At 39.6% G+C, this 18,422-nt stretch overlaps 1 protein-coding gene across 1 annotated transcript in view; it reads right to left on the bottom strand.

Annotated features, from left to right (window-relative positions):
- Nucleotides 1–18,422, bottom strand: part of NDNF (neuron derived neurotrophic factor) — a 41,209-nt gene that overhangs the window by 11,792 nt on the left and 10,995 nt on the right. The window contains exon 2 of the mRNA XM_059169364.1: nt 1,729–1,917. Coding sequence (XP_059025347.1) covers nt 1,729–1,916 — 188 coding nt within the window. The 5' untranslated portion in view covers nt 1,917. The remainder of the gene's footprint in view (nt 1–1,728; nt 1,918–18,422) is intronic.

Raw genomic sequence — 18,422 nt, 5'->3', positions numbered from 1 at the left:
TCCTCCCTGGAGTTTCATCTTGTTCTTCATTTAGAATATATTTCTTTGTTTGTTTGTTTTCTTTCTTTCTTTTTTTTTTTTAAGATTTTATTTATTTATTTGTCAGAGTGAGCATAGGCAGACAGAATGGCAGGCAGAGACAGATGGAAAAACAGGCTCCTGCTGAGCAAGGAGCCTGATTTGGGACTCGATCTCAGGATGCTGAGATCATGATCTGAGCCGAAGGCAGTGGCTTAACCAACTGAGCCACCCAGGCGTCCCTGTTTGTTTGTTTTCATTTTGTTTAACTCTCTATGTTGGTTTCTATGCATTAGGTGAAAAAACTATCTCTCCCAGTCTTGAAGGATTGATTATAGGAAGCCTGGGGGTGTCTCAGTCTTAGTCTCTGCAGTATCCTGGTGGGGATAGCTTGCCAAGAACTGTCTCCCTGATTATTTCAATCCTGGGGGCTCAGAAATGTAACCACCCTGGTCATCAGAGCCAGGAATCCCTTGTGTGGCCTCTGCATATATACTGGCTTTGGTTGGGCTGTGGGGGTGTGCCAGGCTGGGGCACGCCCACCTGTCAGGTTTAGCAGTGTGGGCCATAGGAAAACCTAGATGTGGGCAAGCAGTGCTAATAAGGTAGAGGGAAAATGCAAAAATGATACTTGCTAGCACCTCTGTGCCTTGAAAGAGTTCTAAGAGACCCCTGCCCTTCCAGCAGACACTTTAAGATTAGCCAATGAATCTCTTTTGTATGTAGTCTAGGCATTTTTCAACTTTTTGTGTTTGCAATGGGTCCTGGGGTAAGGAAGTCTGTACATATGCCCTTTAAGAGCAGAGTCTTAAGGAGCACCTGGATGGCTCAGTTGTTTGAGTGTCCAACTCTTGGTTTTGGCTCAGTTCATGACCTCAGGTTGTGAGACAGAGCCCCGTGTTGGGCTCATACTCATGGGGAGTCTGCATGTGATTCTTTCCCTCTGCACCCCCCCCCCCACTCTCTAGCTTTCTCTAAAATAATAAATAAACCTTTTAGAACAAAAAGAGTGGAGTCTTATTTTTTCATAGCCTTTTGGTTCTCCCAGGCATAAGCCAGATGTTTTGGGGGCTTGTCTCTTTGGTGTAGGTCCCAAGGTTTGGGGTGCCTGATGTGGGGATCAAACTCCTTTTTCCTCAGGGATGTGCTCTGTATTTGTCAGAGTCTTCCTGTTTGTGAATTGCCACACTAAGTGTAGGGTTTTTTTGACAAGATCATGCCTCTGCCTCTCCTATCCATCTCTATGTGGCCTTTTTATCCTTTGTGTGGAGGAACTGTTTAGTTTTCATGTCTACTTCAGAGAGAACTGTTCTATATGGAGCTGTAGTTTGCAATGTCAATGGGCAGAGGTGAGCTCAGGGTCTTCATATGCCTCTGTTTTGAACCCTGTTCTTGATTAATTTCATCTTAATCCTACAGAATCCTTCTTAGAAATTTCCTGCTATCCCAAAGATAAGAAAATAACCATTCTAAAATGTAAGAAATGCAAAAACTGCTCTCTCCATCCCAAAAGAGATCACAATCAGCAAGGACCAAACAACCTCTACTTAATGATTAGCAGTTGCATTGTCATTTTCTTTTCTTAGAGGAAAATAAGCAATACTATTCAGAGATTGATTGTAAATTACCTAATCTAAGTCTAAACGTTTACTTTGCTTTTTAGCATTCTTTATCAATTTATTGATAAGGAAAATACTGCAGAGAGAATACCTTTTGGGTGTGTCTCTAAAGAGGTAACTGCTAATTTCAGCTCCATCTGGAATTACTGATGAATCATGAAAAAACGCCTTGTCCCGGATCTGCATCTGAAAAAGTTCCTCATCTCGAGTGGGTAACTTCTGAGTCCTTGAGCTCAGTGGTAATAGCAGCCACAGCAGACACCAGTGGAGAGGCACCATCCTGGGGCAACAGAAATGATTGCTTACATTAGTTCTGCAGGTAGACGCTTGGGCAAGTTGCAGACTTTCTAGACGGTTAAGAATATTTTAGCTTTGACAGAAAGTTAGAGTTGTAGTATGTATTTTGGATACATACATGATCTTGAAGACAAATTTCCTGTTTTGTTTTGTTCCCAAAGTATTTCATGATGTTGATAACAAATTCACTAACATTTCAGATATTAAAAAGATTTTTAAATGAATGGACTCTTGGTGCTTTGACTTCTCCAGATATTCAGAGAGAAAATCCCCACTTCAATATGGCAGAAGCCAACATGGTTCTTGTACAAAAGTGTATACAAATGTCTCAGAAATTGAACCATAGCATAAAGAGACACACAGACTCACTGAGAGCCAGAAAATTACCATTGCACAATTACTTTTATGTTTCCTTGAGACTTGATGGGATTATATGTGTATAGTATTATTTTTGTTTCCAAGATCAGATTTTTGTAAGTTAGAAAGTTTTAGAGATGATAAAGTTAATTATATCATAGGTTAAGCAATTTGTCCAAAATCACAAGATAGATTATTTGCTTTTATCTAGTTATCATTCATTACTAGACTCTTCAACACAACATTTAAATGTAAACCTTAGCCATATTAGAAGTGGGCTTGGATTCCCACTTTTGGATCAAGTGAGACCATTGGAAAGTTGTAGTGTCAGGTTATTTGGCTTAACCTCCATCACAGATATATATTTACTATTCCAGCAGAGTATTTTCATTGAATTACATTTTGGCATTCAAACTGATTTTCATCAAAGATCCTATAGATAATTATGGATCACTCTCTACTGCATATTGCTGTGGGAATATTGTCAAGGACACCATCTTCTACATGACTCAGTGTCCCTAACAGGAAGCCTCAGGTAGGCAAGTTCTTTTGATGTCAAGTACTGGTGAAAGGTCTTGCTTCCTCTGAGGGTTTTCCCTTACCTCTCTGGCAACGTACATCAGGGATTTCAAGCATTAGGGGAAGAGTGTGTTTATACTTAGGTACTTTAAAGAGTGAGAAAGTCGAATGAAAATATCTGCAATAATTTGAAATGAAGTGAAAGCCAGTTTTATTTCTAAAGAGTCATTACTACAGCTCTGAGATTACCTCTATTTAAGCCATCATTTGACTTTGATTTTATCTTTCTTGGAGTGCTATCAAAAGTAGATTCATATTAAAATATTTTTTTGAAGGGAATAAACTTCTCTTTTTTATGATAATGTGAGGAGTAATTTTCTCACACTGAGCTTACCCAAAAAGTAAACATAACTTCCTTTTTCAAAAAGTTTTTTTTTTTTTTTTTGCCATGTGCTTTGCAGTTTTCCATATAAGACATCTGCAGTCATTGAGAGTCACTATGTGCAAAACAAGGGGTTAAATTCACCAGCTGCATTATTGCATTTAATCTTCACAAAAATCTTTGTGAAGTAGGTACTATTCTCATGGAAGAGTAAACCTCCTTTTACATAAGCAGAGAAAGGTTATAAATCCAGGTGGATCTGACTGCAGAGGCCAAACATTTGTCCTCTGTAATATCTCTCAAGAAAGCCATCGTAATTTCTTACAAGAGGCTCTAATTCTCAATTGCATTGTAATTGAGTGAAAACATGACTGAGAACGAAGAAATCTGACTTTTTTAGTTGCAGCACAAACTAGATCCATATCTAAGTCAATGCACTTAACCACTCCAGGTGGACCTCAGTTTTCTCAAGGGTTAAGGTGATAATCTCTAAAAACAAATGATGATTCTGAGACTGAATCCTCAATTCCTCCTCCCAACTAGCTAGCAGTTGAGGAATGAGACCAGGCCTTCTTCAGTTTCATTAAGTAATCTGAACCTCAGATATCCAGATAACAGTCAAAATAGAATACAAGCAAAGTTGGGCATGGAAAGCAGGAGCTCATGTGAGTTACTAATAGCAGATGAAACTTATAACTATGAAAGATGGTGAGATGGATCAAAATCAAAACTCAGCGAACCCATTCAAAACAAACACGGACATGGTTAACTAAATAGAATGAGACCTCTACTCACAACCCTTAATCCTTCCCTTCTGATGCCCTTCCTCCTGTAGCTAACAGAAGTGAGTAATCCGATATGCTAGAATTTGCTCAGGTATCCCTGTTAAGAAATAATTATTTCAGCATAATGGAATATATCCAGTTAACTCTGTAGCAGCATCCCCAAAATTTACCTCCCAAGAGCAGAAGCCAGATGGTAAAATCTGTCTCTTTAGAAGTGGTTAGAATTTGCCCTTCCATGCTTATTAGGAACTTAGACCAAATATGCGATGGCAGCACTTGGGTTTGATATAGTCAGGTGTATTTGCCCTAGAACCACTCAGGCAGCTTTACCTCATTAGACTCTATGGTTGCCCAGAAAGTGGTCAGCTGCATGGTCCCACGGGATGACCAAGCAGGACACGCTGCCCAATGCCCCAGGATATTTGGGATATTTAGGTCAGCTCTAGAGTTAGGGAGGTAGCTAGTTATGATCGGTGGGGATCTTTCCAGCTTCCTCTTTTCCAGCCATCCATGGGAAGGACTTTCTCTTTGTTAAATCAGCAAGTGATAAGAAATGAATTTTGAGTTAAAAACAGTATTAATAAGTTTTATTTTGTAAATGCTGCACTCTTCTAAGTGCTTTATATATATTATCTCATATAATGCTAGCAACAACCCTATGATGTGGGCACTATGATTTTCTCATTTCAAAAATAATCAAACTGAGGCTTGGACAGGTAAGATCACATAGTGAATATAATACAATACAAGAAATACAATTTTTCATGAGTAAGTTAAATATGGAAAATAGGATTATTGTATATTCTCCACATCAGCTATTTTTAAATTTATAAATAAATAAATAATAGTGAACAGCTTCAGATGATAGGATTCTATAAAGTAGGTGTTGAAAGATAATTCTCCATGGGTCTCTGTGCTTTTTTTGCCCATCTGGGAGCAGAGGAATTCACTGCCTTTGTTCTACATTATCTTCCCAAGGATGCCTATGTAATGAAAAGCCTTGGAAGATAAAGTTTCTGGAGCCAAGAGCATGCATGATCACTATACCATGGAAGATCTGGGCTCCCCAAGTTCAGGGCTCCTCTTGTTAAAAAAAAAAAACAAAAAAACCATTTGGGGGCTGGTGCTATCTGTCCCTCTTTTCATTTGTGGGAATTGGGGGTCAGGGAGTCACTGGGGGAAAATGATAATACTGTGGATTCTGCTGTGGATGGCTCTGAATTGCTCTGAGTAGTGCTTTTGTCTCTGACCCAGGAGTCTCATGCCATCTAGCATCAATGAAACTATGTATGACAGGCTAACTTGTTAGCTTACAAGCAGAGTAAAATCTCAAACTCTTCACAGTTCTTGACACAATGTTTTACTTACCAAGTTATTTTCCTGGTTTATCTACTTTATTTTATGTAAATAAAATAAGTTTTTATTTATATTACCACCAACAGCGAAGAGACTCAACCCTATCTTTTCGCTTTCTTTATTAAAAAATGAAAATCGTTATTTATTCAGCTAAAGTTCTATCACATCAACTTTTTATTTCTGAAGCAATTTTAACCATTTTAATTGCCATACATTATGGGCAAAACAGACACTTTTTGGAAAAATATTTAAAATTATTATTCCTTTTTTTTCTTTTTTTTTTTTTCCCACTTTGTATCTATATGAGAAGATGGATGTTGGCTATCCCTATTGTGGTAATCATTTCATTAATATATACAAATCAAACTATCATGTGTGCACCTTAAATTTACATAGTAATATATAACAACTATTTTTCAATAAAACTAGAAAAAATTAGTATGGTCCCAAAGCACAGATCTTTATATTCTACAGGACTATCTTCTTCAACATGTTATCTAATAACATTCATCTACTGTTGGGGAAAAGCATACTCAGTTATTAAGGAAAGTTAATCATTTGATCAGGTTACAGGCAGAATTATTCTAAACAAAATGTATTTAAAAGAAGCACTGAAGATAGCTAATCAAAAAACTATTGTGCAGATGGAGTGTACATATTTTTACAACTTCTATTCAGTGATTCAGGTTTAAAGGTTTACTTAGATATTAAGATTCTATAGATTTTTTTCCCCCACCAGTAAAATGTTCTCTCTCAGACACTCAGCTTAAGAATTAGTCATTTTAAATAAACAACTAAAAATACATTCCTCTTAAGAATAAGACTTGGGTAAGCCAGTCTATAAGAACTGACTTCTTCTAAGATTACAAAAGTGCCCTCTAATGGCATAACTTTTCCTTTCATTTATTTTTGTTACTTCTAGGTATCCAGAGCTTACCTAAATTTAAAGTTTAAGTTAAATAACATTTCCTAGAATTTCTCTTTTGGTATTATTTCTTTTGTCCTGGGCATCTGGTAGTAATCTCAGCAATCTATCTGTATAGCAAGAAACCACACTATCTTTTTATAATCCATGGTCTAGTTCCAACAGAAGTAGGAAGTTTCTAGGATGATGGCAAATATTTTTATTTTTCTAGGCATATCAATCAACTTGGTCCTACAATTATTCACAGCCCAGAAAAACTAGACAGTGTTATCCTATTACTGAGAAGATTGACTTTGTTTCAATTAAAAAGTTCTAATGAATCAAGTAATAGAGATGCTAATCTAAAACCGATGTTTTCATGTTGTCAGAGGCTTCTTTATATTTGGCACATACTTTCAGATCCTGCCAAGACCAAAGAGAAAAAACAAAAATGATCTAATGATTTATAAACCTTAACCTTTAGCCTAGATTATGAGTAATCTAGATTATTGCATAGTTTTATTCTTTGGAAGGCCCAATTGTTTTTGAAATATAATTATCCAGAGATTAGCCATGTGTTCTCTACTACAAAGTTAGAGATCTAGGCACTAAAAAGTAAATAACTTTAACCCACTGAGCCACCCAGGTGCCCCAAGTAAATAACTTTAAATATAATGAACTTACACAGTGCGCATGCATGCGCACCCACACACACACACACACACACACACACACACACAAATTTGAGGTTAAACTATTTGGAAACATTATATGAGTCCAGTTAGTTCATGTTAGAGTAAAGGTAAATGAGCAGCGGATCTAAAAGAAGAACTTTTACAGATAATAAATTATTTTTATAATTGCTGGCGAGAGGGTAAAAGCTACAGGTCAAAGAGTGGAGAGTGGTTTTCTTTGGGATGTTTTAGGAATGAGGACCAAGTTTGCTTCTCCCATTCTTCTCTTCCACCTTCTCTGCAGGGCTCTCTGCTCCCCCAGGCCACAGAGTAAAAAGTGCAAGGAATGAACTGAAGACTGGTTTTGAAGGAAACACCAAGGAGGAGATATGAAGCATTTACGTTGTTTTCTGGTGGTAGGGAGTAGAGCATATGATGGGTAACTGAAAGCCTGAAACTCATGCTAAGACTTTATTTTCAGCATTCATTTCAACTTTTTATTTTATGGAGCCTTTAGTGCAGTGAAAAATAAATAGTCAAACTGACCTGGCATATCTTTTTACCACAAACCTGTGGGAATGTTTCAGAACTGTAAAATAGTCTAGTGGTAAACAGGAAAAAAAAAAAAGGGAGCTCAAATAATTCATCAATGTATCAACTAAACACCCAGCATGACCTCTATCAACACAAAAACTATGCGTAAAAACAATAAAACTTGCCCTGGGGAGTGTCTGCAGCAACTTCACTACTGTCATTTGGCAAGATTTATCTTTAATTACGTAAGATGGGCTAGTCAATTTACCATCTTGGTTAATCCACTGGGTCATTTAGTGAACATAAAAATTTATTGCTTGAAATTATGTAAACAGTGATTATAAGTAAAGAAATCTCGTTAATTTTTTATTCCTTTTAAAAAATATAAAAGATGTACTTAACCACAATCTTAATTGGTAATCTTGTCTTAGGGGTAGAGAAATATTTCAGGCCACTAAAAAGCTTCCTTTTGTATTTATAGGCTACTGTTTAGCTATATTGTCTCACTAATGTAAGGAATTTACAAGTCTGCTAAATAAAAAGTTGTTTCAGGTTTTCACCAACTGTCCAAGACTCTCTGAACAGAAGGTGTCATGTATATATTAAAGACACTGTGACCTTTCTCAGCACCGTACATTCCACAGACAGCAACGAATAGCTCAGTCTACCTGAGAAAGATATACTCAAAGCAAATCCCTCCAGCCCTCCACCACCAACCACCAAGGGCCTGTAAGTTCCTTGCAAAAACATGATTTATTTGTAAAAAATGTTGTCAAGCTTTTATAGATACTAAATGTTGCAAAACTCTAAACAGGTCACACCAAGCAAACGATTAAAAAAACTCCCCATAATGTCACTAAGATTCACTTAAAGACTATTCAGTGTACCCAGTCACATGTAGGCCACAAACATGAAATAAATTTACTATCACCAGAAAGAAGGATGGCATTCTGAATTTACTTGAGGCAAATGCATCTGGAGTAAATGAAATCTAATGTTTAGTTATAGGGAGTGGAAAGTGCAAATTATAATTGAGTGAGGATGACTTCAAGAAGTGGTCGGCCATGGTGATTTCTGTTCTTTTCCCTTCCTTTTTAAGTGCAAATATTTAGTCTCTCAACTTCTATTTTTAAACTCTAGGCCATTTGTTTTCATTTGAGTCATCCACGCCACATCTGATAATAAGTCTGCAGCATTTAATCTAGCTGTAAAGAAAAAACGTAGCATTCACTGGGGGACCGGCCCCGTGTCACAGAGCAGGCTGTGAGCGAGGGGGTTTGCCTCTGGAAGAGCAAGATGCCCAGCAAGGGCATACAGATGCCCTCCAGGCTGATATTTAGCAATGAAAAAAGCTGAATTCCCAGGAGTCCTCCTGTTGTTTGCTGTCTTTTGCAAACAATGAAAATGGCAAACATGAAAAATGTGAAAAACAGCCATGGAAATTAGTTGGTCATTCTTATCCGTACAGAAATATCCTCTGCTGTAGTTGAAAACTGGAGGGAAATAAGGCATCTTGTGGATTGGGGTGTTTCTGTCTCTGCAAAGGGTGAAATGAAGCCAGTGGGAGGAAAGGGCTCCCGCTGCTGAGCCCTCTCTGGCAGGTGCTAGGTGAGCTCCTGTTCCCGAGGACTAGGGCACAGCTGCAATGTGCGAACCCCAACAGAGCAAAGCCAGAGTTAGGCACACAATCCACCGGCTAAAGCTCTCTAAATACAGGCTGTCATTACATAGTGGAATGATTATTAAGAGTTTTAGAGTTCATTATGTCAATAATCTATGGATTAGGGACTCTCACATGCATTTCAAGGGCAATGATTCCAACCTCCTCTACCACTTCTCTAAATGACTGCCAACTTTCATTCTGGAAGGAAATTAAATTAGTATGAAAACACAACGTAAAATTAAAACACACCAAAGATCTGAATAAAGTTTCCATTCTCTCATCTCTTCCCCTCTGATCCTCATGGTGCGTAGTTCACAGCAGGGCCAAGGTTACGGCACTCTAATTTTAAAAGATGGTCATGCCTATGAAATAAACTTGAAAGAGGATCAGATTTTAGAGTCAGTAATCCTGTATTCTCACCATCACTAATGCCAATAAAAAGAATAATGAGCAAGAGAAATGGCCAAAATAAGTGTACTACAGATAAGAGTAGTCTTTGATCCAGGAAGCCAGACCCATTTTACTAAAGGAAGGAGTAGATCTCCTTAAAGGCATCTAGCTGATAAGTGATTAGAAGCTATGATAAATTCAACTGCTACAGAGTGTAGATAATGCAAAGTAAAACTGGAACAAAAGACTGAACATCTTCCTCCTATCAAACTTTTCTCTGCATGTGCAACTGAGATATCCAGGATAATTTCCACTATCTGAAGAGAAGCTAATGATTCCTGGAACAATGAAAGTCCCTAAAGGAGGAATAAATATGCTTGGTTGCTTTTCTTACTTTAGTTTGGCAACTAAGCCTTATTTCCTGTTGATCTGCAACAAAATGGAAATGACTTCCTGTGCAATGTTCTCCAAAGCAGTTAACAAACTATACACCCCATCCTCTGCTGAAATTTAGCTAAGATGTAACATGGCAACATGCCAGGAGTATCTAGCAATAGCACCTATCAGCGCAGAAGATAAGACACGAGCTGTTGTGGGCAACAGACACTGAGTCCCTGCTCTGTGTAACACACTGAAAGTGCAAAGACATTTAATATAGATTCAGACTGTTCTGCTGCTTACAATTAGGTTGAGTGTACATTAATTCCAGATAAGAGTACCCTGCAATGTAAGATGACAAAATACCAACAGAAAACAGGTGGCTCATAGAATAAGTGCTTAACAGAGGTGGGGGGAAGACAGAGCAAGCCTCAGAGAGATAGTAGGAAAAGGGGAGAAGAGCTAGATGTGGGGAAGGGAGAGAGACTAATTTGTCAAAAGTTCTGGTAAGAGGTGGCGGCTCAGGAGCTGACGCACAGAGAGAGAACTGCATCAGTAAGAGTTAATAAACAAATGTTAATTGAGTACTTCCTTTGTGCAAGACACTGAACAATGTGCCAGTTACATAAGACACCCTCTCTTCTTGAGGTCTTTATGGTCTAGAAAAAAGTGAGGAAAAAAATACTTTTAGAAGAGATAAAGAGAGATTAGTAGGGAACTAACTGTGAAGGGTCATAAAAGCAAGATATCCCTTTATAAAGGATGGGAAAACTTAGAAAGCTGAAAGGTGTTTTCTAATGGTTTACCATCTATGTTTCTTAGCAACTGCTGAGATTCCCGGGAAGAATTCTGAAAAGGGAATTCTGAAAAGGGAACAAAACAGTTCCACATCATGTCCCAAGACCACAGGGAAAGGTGATGGAGACGAGAACAAGTATTTCCTCAAAACAGGCTACTTTTTCAAGGAATACAATTTGTAAAACTTCTCTTTTCCACACAGAATTTCCCTCTCCTACACTCCCAAGATTAGGAAGCATGGTTCAGTGGGGAAAAATCACACACCGAGTCAGGACATTTCTGGTGCAAGCATGAGAACTATTCACATTGGTGGCTTATTGGCCCAAATTTTCTCCTTGGTGCCCCACAGTTGTGAACCCCTGAGAGTTGAGATTAGCGCATCATATCTCTTAGGAAACACGGCAACATAAGGCAGTGACGAAGTTTCACAAAGATGCAAACTATGACTTGGGCTCCCCTGTATTTAATTCTAAGACAAAAAAAGAACAGGTTAAAGACTTAAGTGAAGAAAAGTAATCTACTTTCATGGAAATCTGTCCATCCATGTGATGTACTGAATAGTTACTGCTGTAAGTTAGCCCTGGGAGAGGGTTTATCACAACTGTGGTAACAGCGCACACCAGAGTATTAATGTGAATTTCTATTAGTGAGTAAACCTACTTCCAATTCCCTTGGAAATAATCTTTAGGACCATAGAGGTACGTTGCTGTAAACTCACTGGAGGTTAAGACTATAGTATGTCAATTTTGAATTTGATTATTTTATAGTTATTTTAACCAGGAAGGGAACTCTTCAGTAAGACACTCCACAGACTTCTTAGGATGCACAAACTAAATAAGGTCAAAAAAGAGCTAAAGTCAAGAGAATAAGAATCTTCCAAGCACTGCCTCTATATCCCAAACCAAACTAGGTAACAAGAGGACTCAAAAGACGTATCCTAGGAATGTACAACTTACTTATAAAAACAAAACATATATATCCAAGCAGGGGAATCCAATAATGTTAGTATATTCACTCATTCACTACTTTTTTTACTCAACATGTCTGTCATGAGTCCTTGCTACATATCAGACACTGTCTAGGGACACTGATAATCTCAGGAAACCACAGTCTAGTGGGGGTGACAGCACATACACAGAAATATCAATAACAAAACACCAGTGGCTGACATTCACAGTTCCATACAGAATTACAATAGGCCTGCGTGAGAGAAAGCAATGGCAGCTTTAGGTGGAAGATTTAGAGATGGTTTCTTGGAAGAAATGACCTTTCCTCCGACATGTAATGAACCAGAGGAAGCCAGTGAAAGAGATGTCAGAGGAAAGAGCATTCTGGGCAGATAGACAGCTGGTGCAAAGGCCCAAAGTTGGCACTCGATGTGAGTATGGGCAAAGAAAAGGCTATCACTGTGCAACAAAGTGGGCAGAGGGGAGAGTAGAAGGCAAAGGGCAGATCACATACAGTTCTGCAAACCATATTAAGGAGTTTGGACTCTATTCTGAGTATGAGGGAAAGCCTTTAAGAAGTTCAGAATCAGGACGCCTGGGTGGCTCAGTTGATTAAGTATCTGCCTTCAGCTCAGGTCACAATCCCAGGGTCCTGGGATGGAGTCCTGCATTGGGCTCCCTGCTCAGTGGGGAACCTGCTTCTCCCTCTGCCTGCTGCTCCCTTTGCTTGTGTGCATGCACAAGCTCTCTCTCTCTCTCTCTCTCTCTCTCTCTGACAAATAAAAAAAATAAAATCTTAAAAAAAAAAAAAAAAAAAGCTCAGGATCATGATTCAATCCATGTTTTTTAGGAATAACTCTATTTTGTAAAGAACAGATGTTAGAGACATGATAACTATAAAAGCAAAAACCAACTTCATTTTTGTAAAAGCAACAAGATCAGAAGAAGTCCACTGCAGCTGTCCACGGCAGACGCGGTGATGGCTTAAACTTGGTGGGGGAGATGGAGAGTAATGGAGAGATGCATTGTGTCTTACGTCGAGAATGTACAGGTGAGTTGGAGGCAGGAAGTGAGGAAATAAGAATCAAAGATAACATCTTGATTATAGGAACAGGGGCAATGAAATAACAGAGCATTGGAAGAAATCAGAGAGAAATGAAATTAGTTGGGCAGAATTTCCAGTTGGCATCCAATAATACATGAATTGCTGATAATGTTAGATGCAGTTTTTAAAAGCTAATTCTTATACTGGTTAAGGTATTAGAAAAGACAAAAAAGGAAGACACTCTCTTCTTGTTATGAGAGACATAAAGAAGCACTGGCCAAGGTAGAAAGTAGCAAGATGTGCAGTTTGATAGCCAAAAATATTGAGTTCAATTGTCCGGGTGGGAAAGTGGATCTGATGGGTGCAGGGAAGGTGGGTGAGACATACTGGGGAAAGGCAACAAGTATATGTGTACACACACACTCTCGCACGCGCGCGCGTGCGCGCGTAACCAGTAGCTGCTTCTTTGAATTTAGGTTTCCAATGAAGGGTGCGTAACAACCGAGGCTAACTGATTTGTCAAAAGTTCTGGTAAGAGGTGGTTTATGGTCAGTGAGGAGGAAGCTAAGAGAAACATATATGGAAGTTAAGAAGAAAATTAGAAAAAACAAAAGAAAAAACAAAAAAAAAACACTGAAATTTGGCATATAACCAGACCTCTTCATAAGCTGTGTCTAAATGGACAGGCTAAATAAAACTTAGGAATCTTCCTATGAGCTCATATCTGCCAATACCACCTAACTGATACTTCTGCGCACTTTCTGCAGAGAGCTGGAGGACCAGTGAGGAATCCTAAAGCCAGTGGGGCTGATAGGCGAATGAGGAACTGCGCAGGCGCGGGCAGGGAACCGACAGGAGTAAGCTTATTGATAGGCAGGAAAAATCCGGCTAGAGAAAGGAAAGAGGTCCTTGGGGCGCGGGGTCACCAAGCTTTGAAGTGTAATACTCTGAAGGAGAAAAGTCAGCAATCTTTTCAGACATTCTGTAATATATCCAGTAGGGTTTACTAAATAACCAATCGGTGGACCAAACTCAATAATCACTATATCTTCTGAACGAAGATCATTACTAGTTTTGTGTGCCAGTGACAGCAAGGATAAAATAAATACTGTAGTGGGAACAAAGATTCTAAAAATAATCTATCTTCACTCATCCATAAGCAAATAACCTTACATTTTTATATATTTTCCATCTATCTCAGATAATACATACTATCTTCTCCAAGGAACTTAAAAATTTAAAAAGTTTTTTTTTTCATTCTGCCTAACCATACTCACAAAAACAGGTATTTTAATTATTCAGGCTCAAAGATATTCCTGTTCCGATGACAAACCTGGTTTCAAAAATTGCTTTGGTAATTCTGCCAGCTATGTCTGCTGAACACATGGGCCAAATCTTCCATAAAGTTTTGATCAAAGAAACCTTTATAACCCAGCTCCTAGTGATGTAATAAAAAAAGATACTCATCAACAAGGCAGTGACAACAGGAACTTTGTTTCCAAGAGCCAGCATGATGGAATTGCAGAATTCATCAGTTGATGCACCAAATGTTTACTGGGCACTTACTCTGTGCCAAGCACTGCTTGAGAAATATAGCCGTGGATAAGATGTGTGATGTCCTTTTGCTTGTAAAGCTTTGAGTTCGGTAGGTAAGGGAGAGGACGAACAAGCTAACATCTACATATAACCATTCCAGAGAGCAGCAGCACCAGGCAGAAAGTGGAGTAGGTGAAATGGCTGGAGGGGTGCCATGGGAAGAAAGGTAGGGGGAAGGAGCCCTCTGAGGCTGAGTGGTCATGGAAGGCCTCTCTGAGGAAGTGACATTTCAGCAGGGACTTGAACGGAGAGGAGTAAGTCAGGGAGACTGAGGGGAAGGACCTATTTGGTCTGCTGTGCTTTATGCCCAGGAATCTGCCCCACCTGTGCCTTAACCACAGCCCTCAGCCACTAAAGTGGACAGTCCCAATGCACAGAGACCAGAAGACAGTCCTGACTCAACTGAGGCAGCCACAATCACATCTGGTGAGGAAGGCCTGGCCAGGGTTAAATCCAGGAATGCGGGGATGGGCTGTGACACCAGATGTTTTAAGGTCTATTATCAGATGAAAGAGGGATAAGAAGCACTGGCCGGCCCAGCGAGTCCCAGTGGCTGTCATGGGACTCTAAGGAAGGAGTTCGGGACTCAGTAAAATACAGACTTCTCTGACAAAGCTGGTAAACTGAACAGAGCAGTTTAAAAAGTAGGAGGTGTTCTGACAGGTTTCCTGACATTCTGGAGTGAGATACCAAAAGAAAAAAAGTTGGGGGGGGGGCTACAAAATCTGCAGGAAGATTCTTAACAAGATTGCAGCCATGTGGTATTTACTTAGACGGCTTCCTATCTGAGCTTCCTCTGTACATTGTCAGTAAGTGAACTAGTGTTTGAGTGCCTACTGCAAGTTCCTTGCAGACATCAGGGGCAGATGAAGCTGAATCAAGGTCCTCCAGTGAAACGAGAGGCTTCGATTCTTATGGCCCTTTCTTATTTCACTTGAGTTATAGATATTTTAATATTTTTTTCTCATCCTTAAAAAATGAAAAAGCTCTTCATGAGGCTTTCATAAGTTTACCCAAGTAAATGACCCTTAGGAAAGATTTTTTTAGTCCTTTTTCTATCTCTTCTACAGATTTCTATGGTTCTTACACAAAGTAGGCACTAAATAAATATTTGCTTAATTATACTGATTTCAAGAAGTTTATTGCAAAGAGTAAGAGGGTCTGAAATCTCTCCCATCAGATTCTGGACTATGCAAGGAAGTTGTTGGGGGGGGTGGTTGGTTTGCCGAGGCCTCAAGGCTGATTTACTTGGCTCCAGACTCACTTTTCCTTCAGATGCCCAGGATAGAACACTTAAAAGTGTGAAGTGGCTTAGCATGGGCCTCACGGAACCAGATTCAGGCTGCATTGTGAATCTGGGCCCCATTCCTTATTCTGCCAGAACACTTCTGCATCCTCGAGTCCAAGGGCAGATTGAGACCACTCCTGAACTGCCTTGGTTTCTTCCTGTGTTTGTTGACTGAAATGGAAGAGTAGTCCTTGGGAAGGCTGCTGGAGGGTCACCAGATGCCGCATGAAAACCAGCACACGCTAGTTCTACCTCAGGAGCACCGGCCTGCCAGGTGCCACGCTAGGAACCTCACCATCCTCTGCTTGTTTTCAATCCCCATCCCCCGCTAACCAACACATCCTGCCAATGCACCTGCTGCACATTCCCTCAGACTGGTTCTCTCTTCTCTATCCAAACTGCCGGTGCCTCATATGAGCCATTCACTGCTTCTCACATCCATTGCCCGCATCTCTCCCTGATCATTTGCACAGCACCAACATCCTTATCTTAAAAACAAAAATGTTTCCTTCTTCTGCTGATAAAAATAAAAAGTCAGATGATTTCCCGTGAACTAGAGGACAAAGTTTGTGCCCATGAGGTCTCTGACCTCACAACTCACTCTACCAAACTTATTTCCTACAACTCCCCACACGGGGTTTCCCCTTCCCAGCATGTGCTGATGCCTGTCCCGGGCCCTGGAGGCCTCCTCTGTCTCTGTCGCTTCTCTGGGTGGCAGAATCCTACTCTTTCTTTACAACCTAAGCATCTACAACCACTGGGCAATCGAGTTGTGTTTTCCAGTGTGTGTACTTCTATTGCAGACCATTTTAACTTCTGTTTGTACGTATTCTTGAGATGCCCAGGTTCTGCAGAAAGGAAACGCAATGCTATCTTTTACAACAGGTATAATGCTGATCACGGAACCTAAACACCAAGCCAGTGTTCGTGACGTTTTGTGGGTAACAAATAAATAAAATCCAAAATAGGCAAACTGCTCATTATTGCTGATTTATGGAATTTGTTTCGCGCGAGAGATTATAAGCTAAATAGGAAATAAGTCATGGGTGCTTTTGGCAAGTTTATGGGTATAAAATAGGCTACTTTGTAAAACTCAAAAACTTGGGAAGTATTTCTTCAGTCTTTTGAGGAGGACCTCATGGAAACCTGTTAGCTGGTTGCTATTAGATGGGTGGCAGATGCTGGATGGTCCAGGAGCCTAGGAGAAGGATGCATTTTCTTCTGTCCTTAAGAACACAGTCATGTCTTAGTAAGAATAACATAGTGCATTACTTGAAAGGACCTCTTTCCTCTGAAAACATGTAGAATATGGTTTGGCTGGGATACATTCTGATCAGAGAATAGGAACAAATGCTATGGACCGTGCTTCTCAAACCTGAATGTACAATCACATGACCCAGCTTTCTTATTAAGTTGCAGATTCTGTTTCAAAAGATGTGGGGTGGGCCCTTTCACTCGGCCTCTCTAACAAGCTCCATGGAGATGTGGATGCTGATAGTTCGTGGGCTGCACTTCGAGTAGCTGTCTCTTCCAATCGTGTGACTGATTATCTGATAATGGTGGCACTATGATTTTCTTCTCCAGTATTTGCACCATTTATACTTTTTAAAAGATATATTTTTAAATAAACTCTACACCCAACGTTGGATTTGAATTTACAACTCTGAGATCAAGAGTCGCATGCTCTACCGACTGAACCAGCCAGGCACCCCTCCCCTCGTTATTTGAACTTCCTGATTTCCAATTTTTACTCATGACCAAATGTTAATGTTTTACACATCTATTCAGCATGGATGACATGCAGATTATACACATCCTTTCCTCTTTTTACTGTGAGTACTACTATTACATCCACACAGTTTCATGGCTTTCTTTTCTCTACCTTCTTTACATAGAGGAAGAGGAAGAGGAGGAGGAAGAAGAGGGAGAAGAGAAAGAGGAAGAAGAAGAAGGAGGAGGAGGAGGAGGAGGAGGAAAAGGAGGAGGAAGAGGAGGTAGAGGAGGAGGAGGAAGATGGCAGGTTTTTTGCTCTGGGGAATATGTCTGTGTTTACATTAAAGCCCAAAAATGGCCTTGTGCAATTTTTAGGAGATTGTGACAAGATTCTAATTTATTCATCTACTTAATGGAGTTGGCAAATACTAAGAAATAAGATTCTATCAAGATGAAATCATTATTACCATAGAATAATAAATACCATAGACTAAAAATTGGCATTTGGTTCCATGGACCCAATCCTCTATTTTCCCAGTTCGTGATGGTCCTGGAAGTTTGCCTCTTGCCCTGCACTGGAACTTATTTTGATAAGACAGCAGTAAAGCCTGTCGGCTGTCAGATTTTCTGTGGTGGCCTCCAGGACCAACACACAGGACAAAATCAAGGTACTGATTTAAAAATAACTATAATCAGGATAATATAACCCAAAGATAGAAGAGTGGGACAGATGTATCAGGAACCTTAAATAGTTAAAAAAGTTAAATCCTAGATTATTCTTATTTCCAGAAAAGAAAAAAGGGGGGGGGCACACAAGTATGCATTTGTCCTGTTCTTGTAAAATGAAATAAGTTAAAGTAACAGTTTTCAAATACATATTTCTTCTGCGACCCCTTTTACAAAATCCTAGGCCAAAAACAAACTATAAACGTAAGCCCTGTCTTTGGAGAGATGAGATAATACTCTCCAAGGACACTGGATCGTGACAATCTCACAGTTGAGAGAACCTTAAAGAAAGGGAAGTTAACGTCTCCCCTGTCTTTCTGTAGTTCACTCTCTGGTCTCATGTCTCCACGTTTGGGAACAGTTAAAAGGCTTCCAAAGTAAAACCGAAAATGATCTGCTGGACTTCGAGTAAGAAGATCTGAGCGGAAGAAGT

This window comes from Mustela lutreola, chromosome 1 (genome assembly GCF_030435805.1).
Source record: "Mustela lutreola isolate mMusLut2 chromosome 1, mMusLut2.pri, whole genome shotgun sequence".
In the NCBI taxonomy this organism is placed as follows: domain Eukaryota; kingdom Metazoa; phylum Chordata; class Mammalia; order Carnivora; family Mustelidae; genus Mustela; species Mustela lutreola.
The sequence above is the reverse complement of the archived record's forward strand: the minus strand, read 5'-3'. Positions and strand labels throughout refer to the sequence as shown.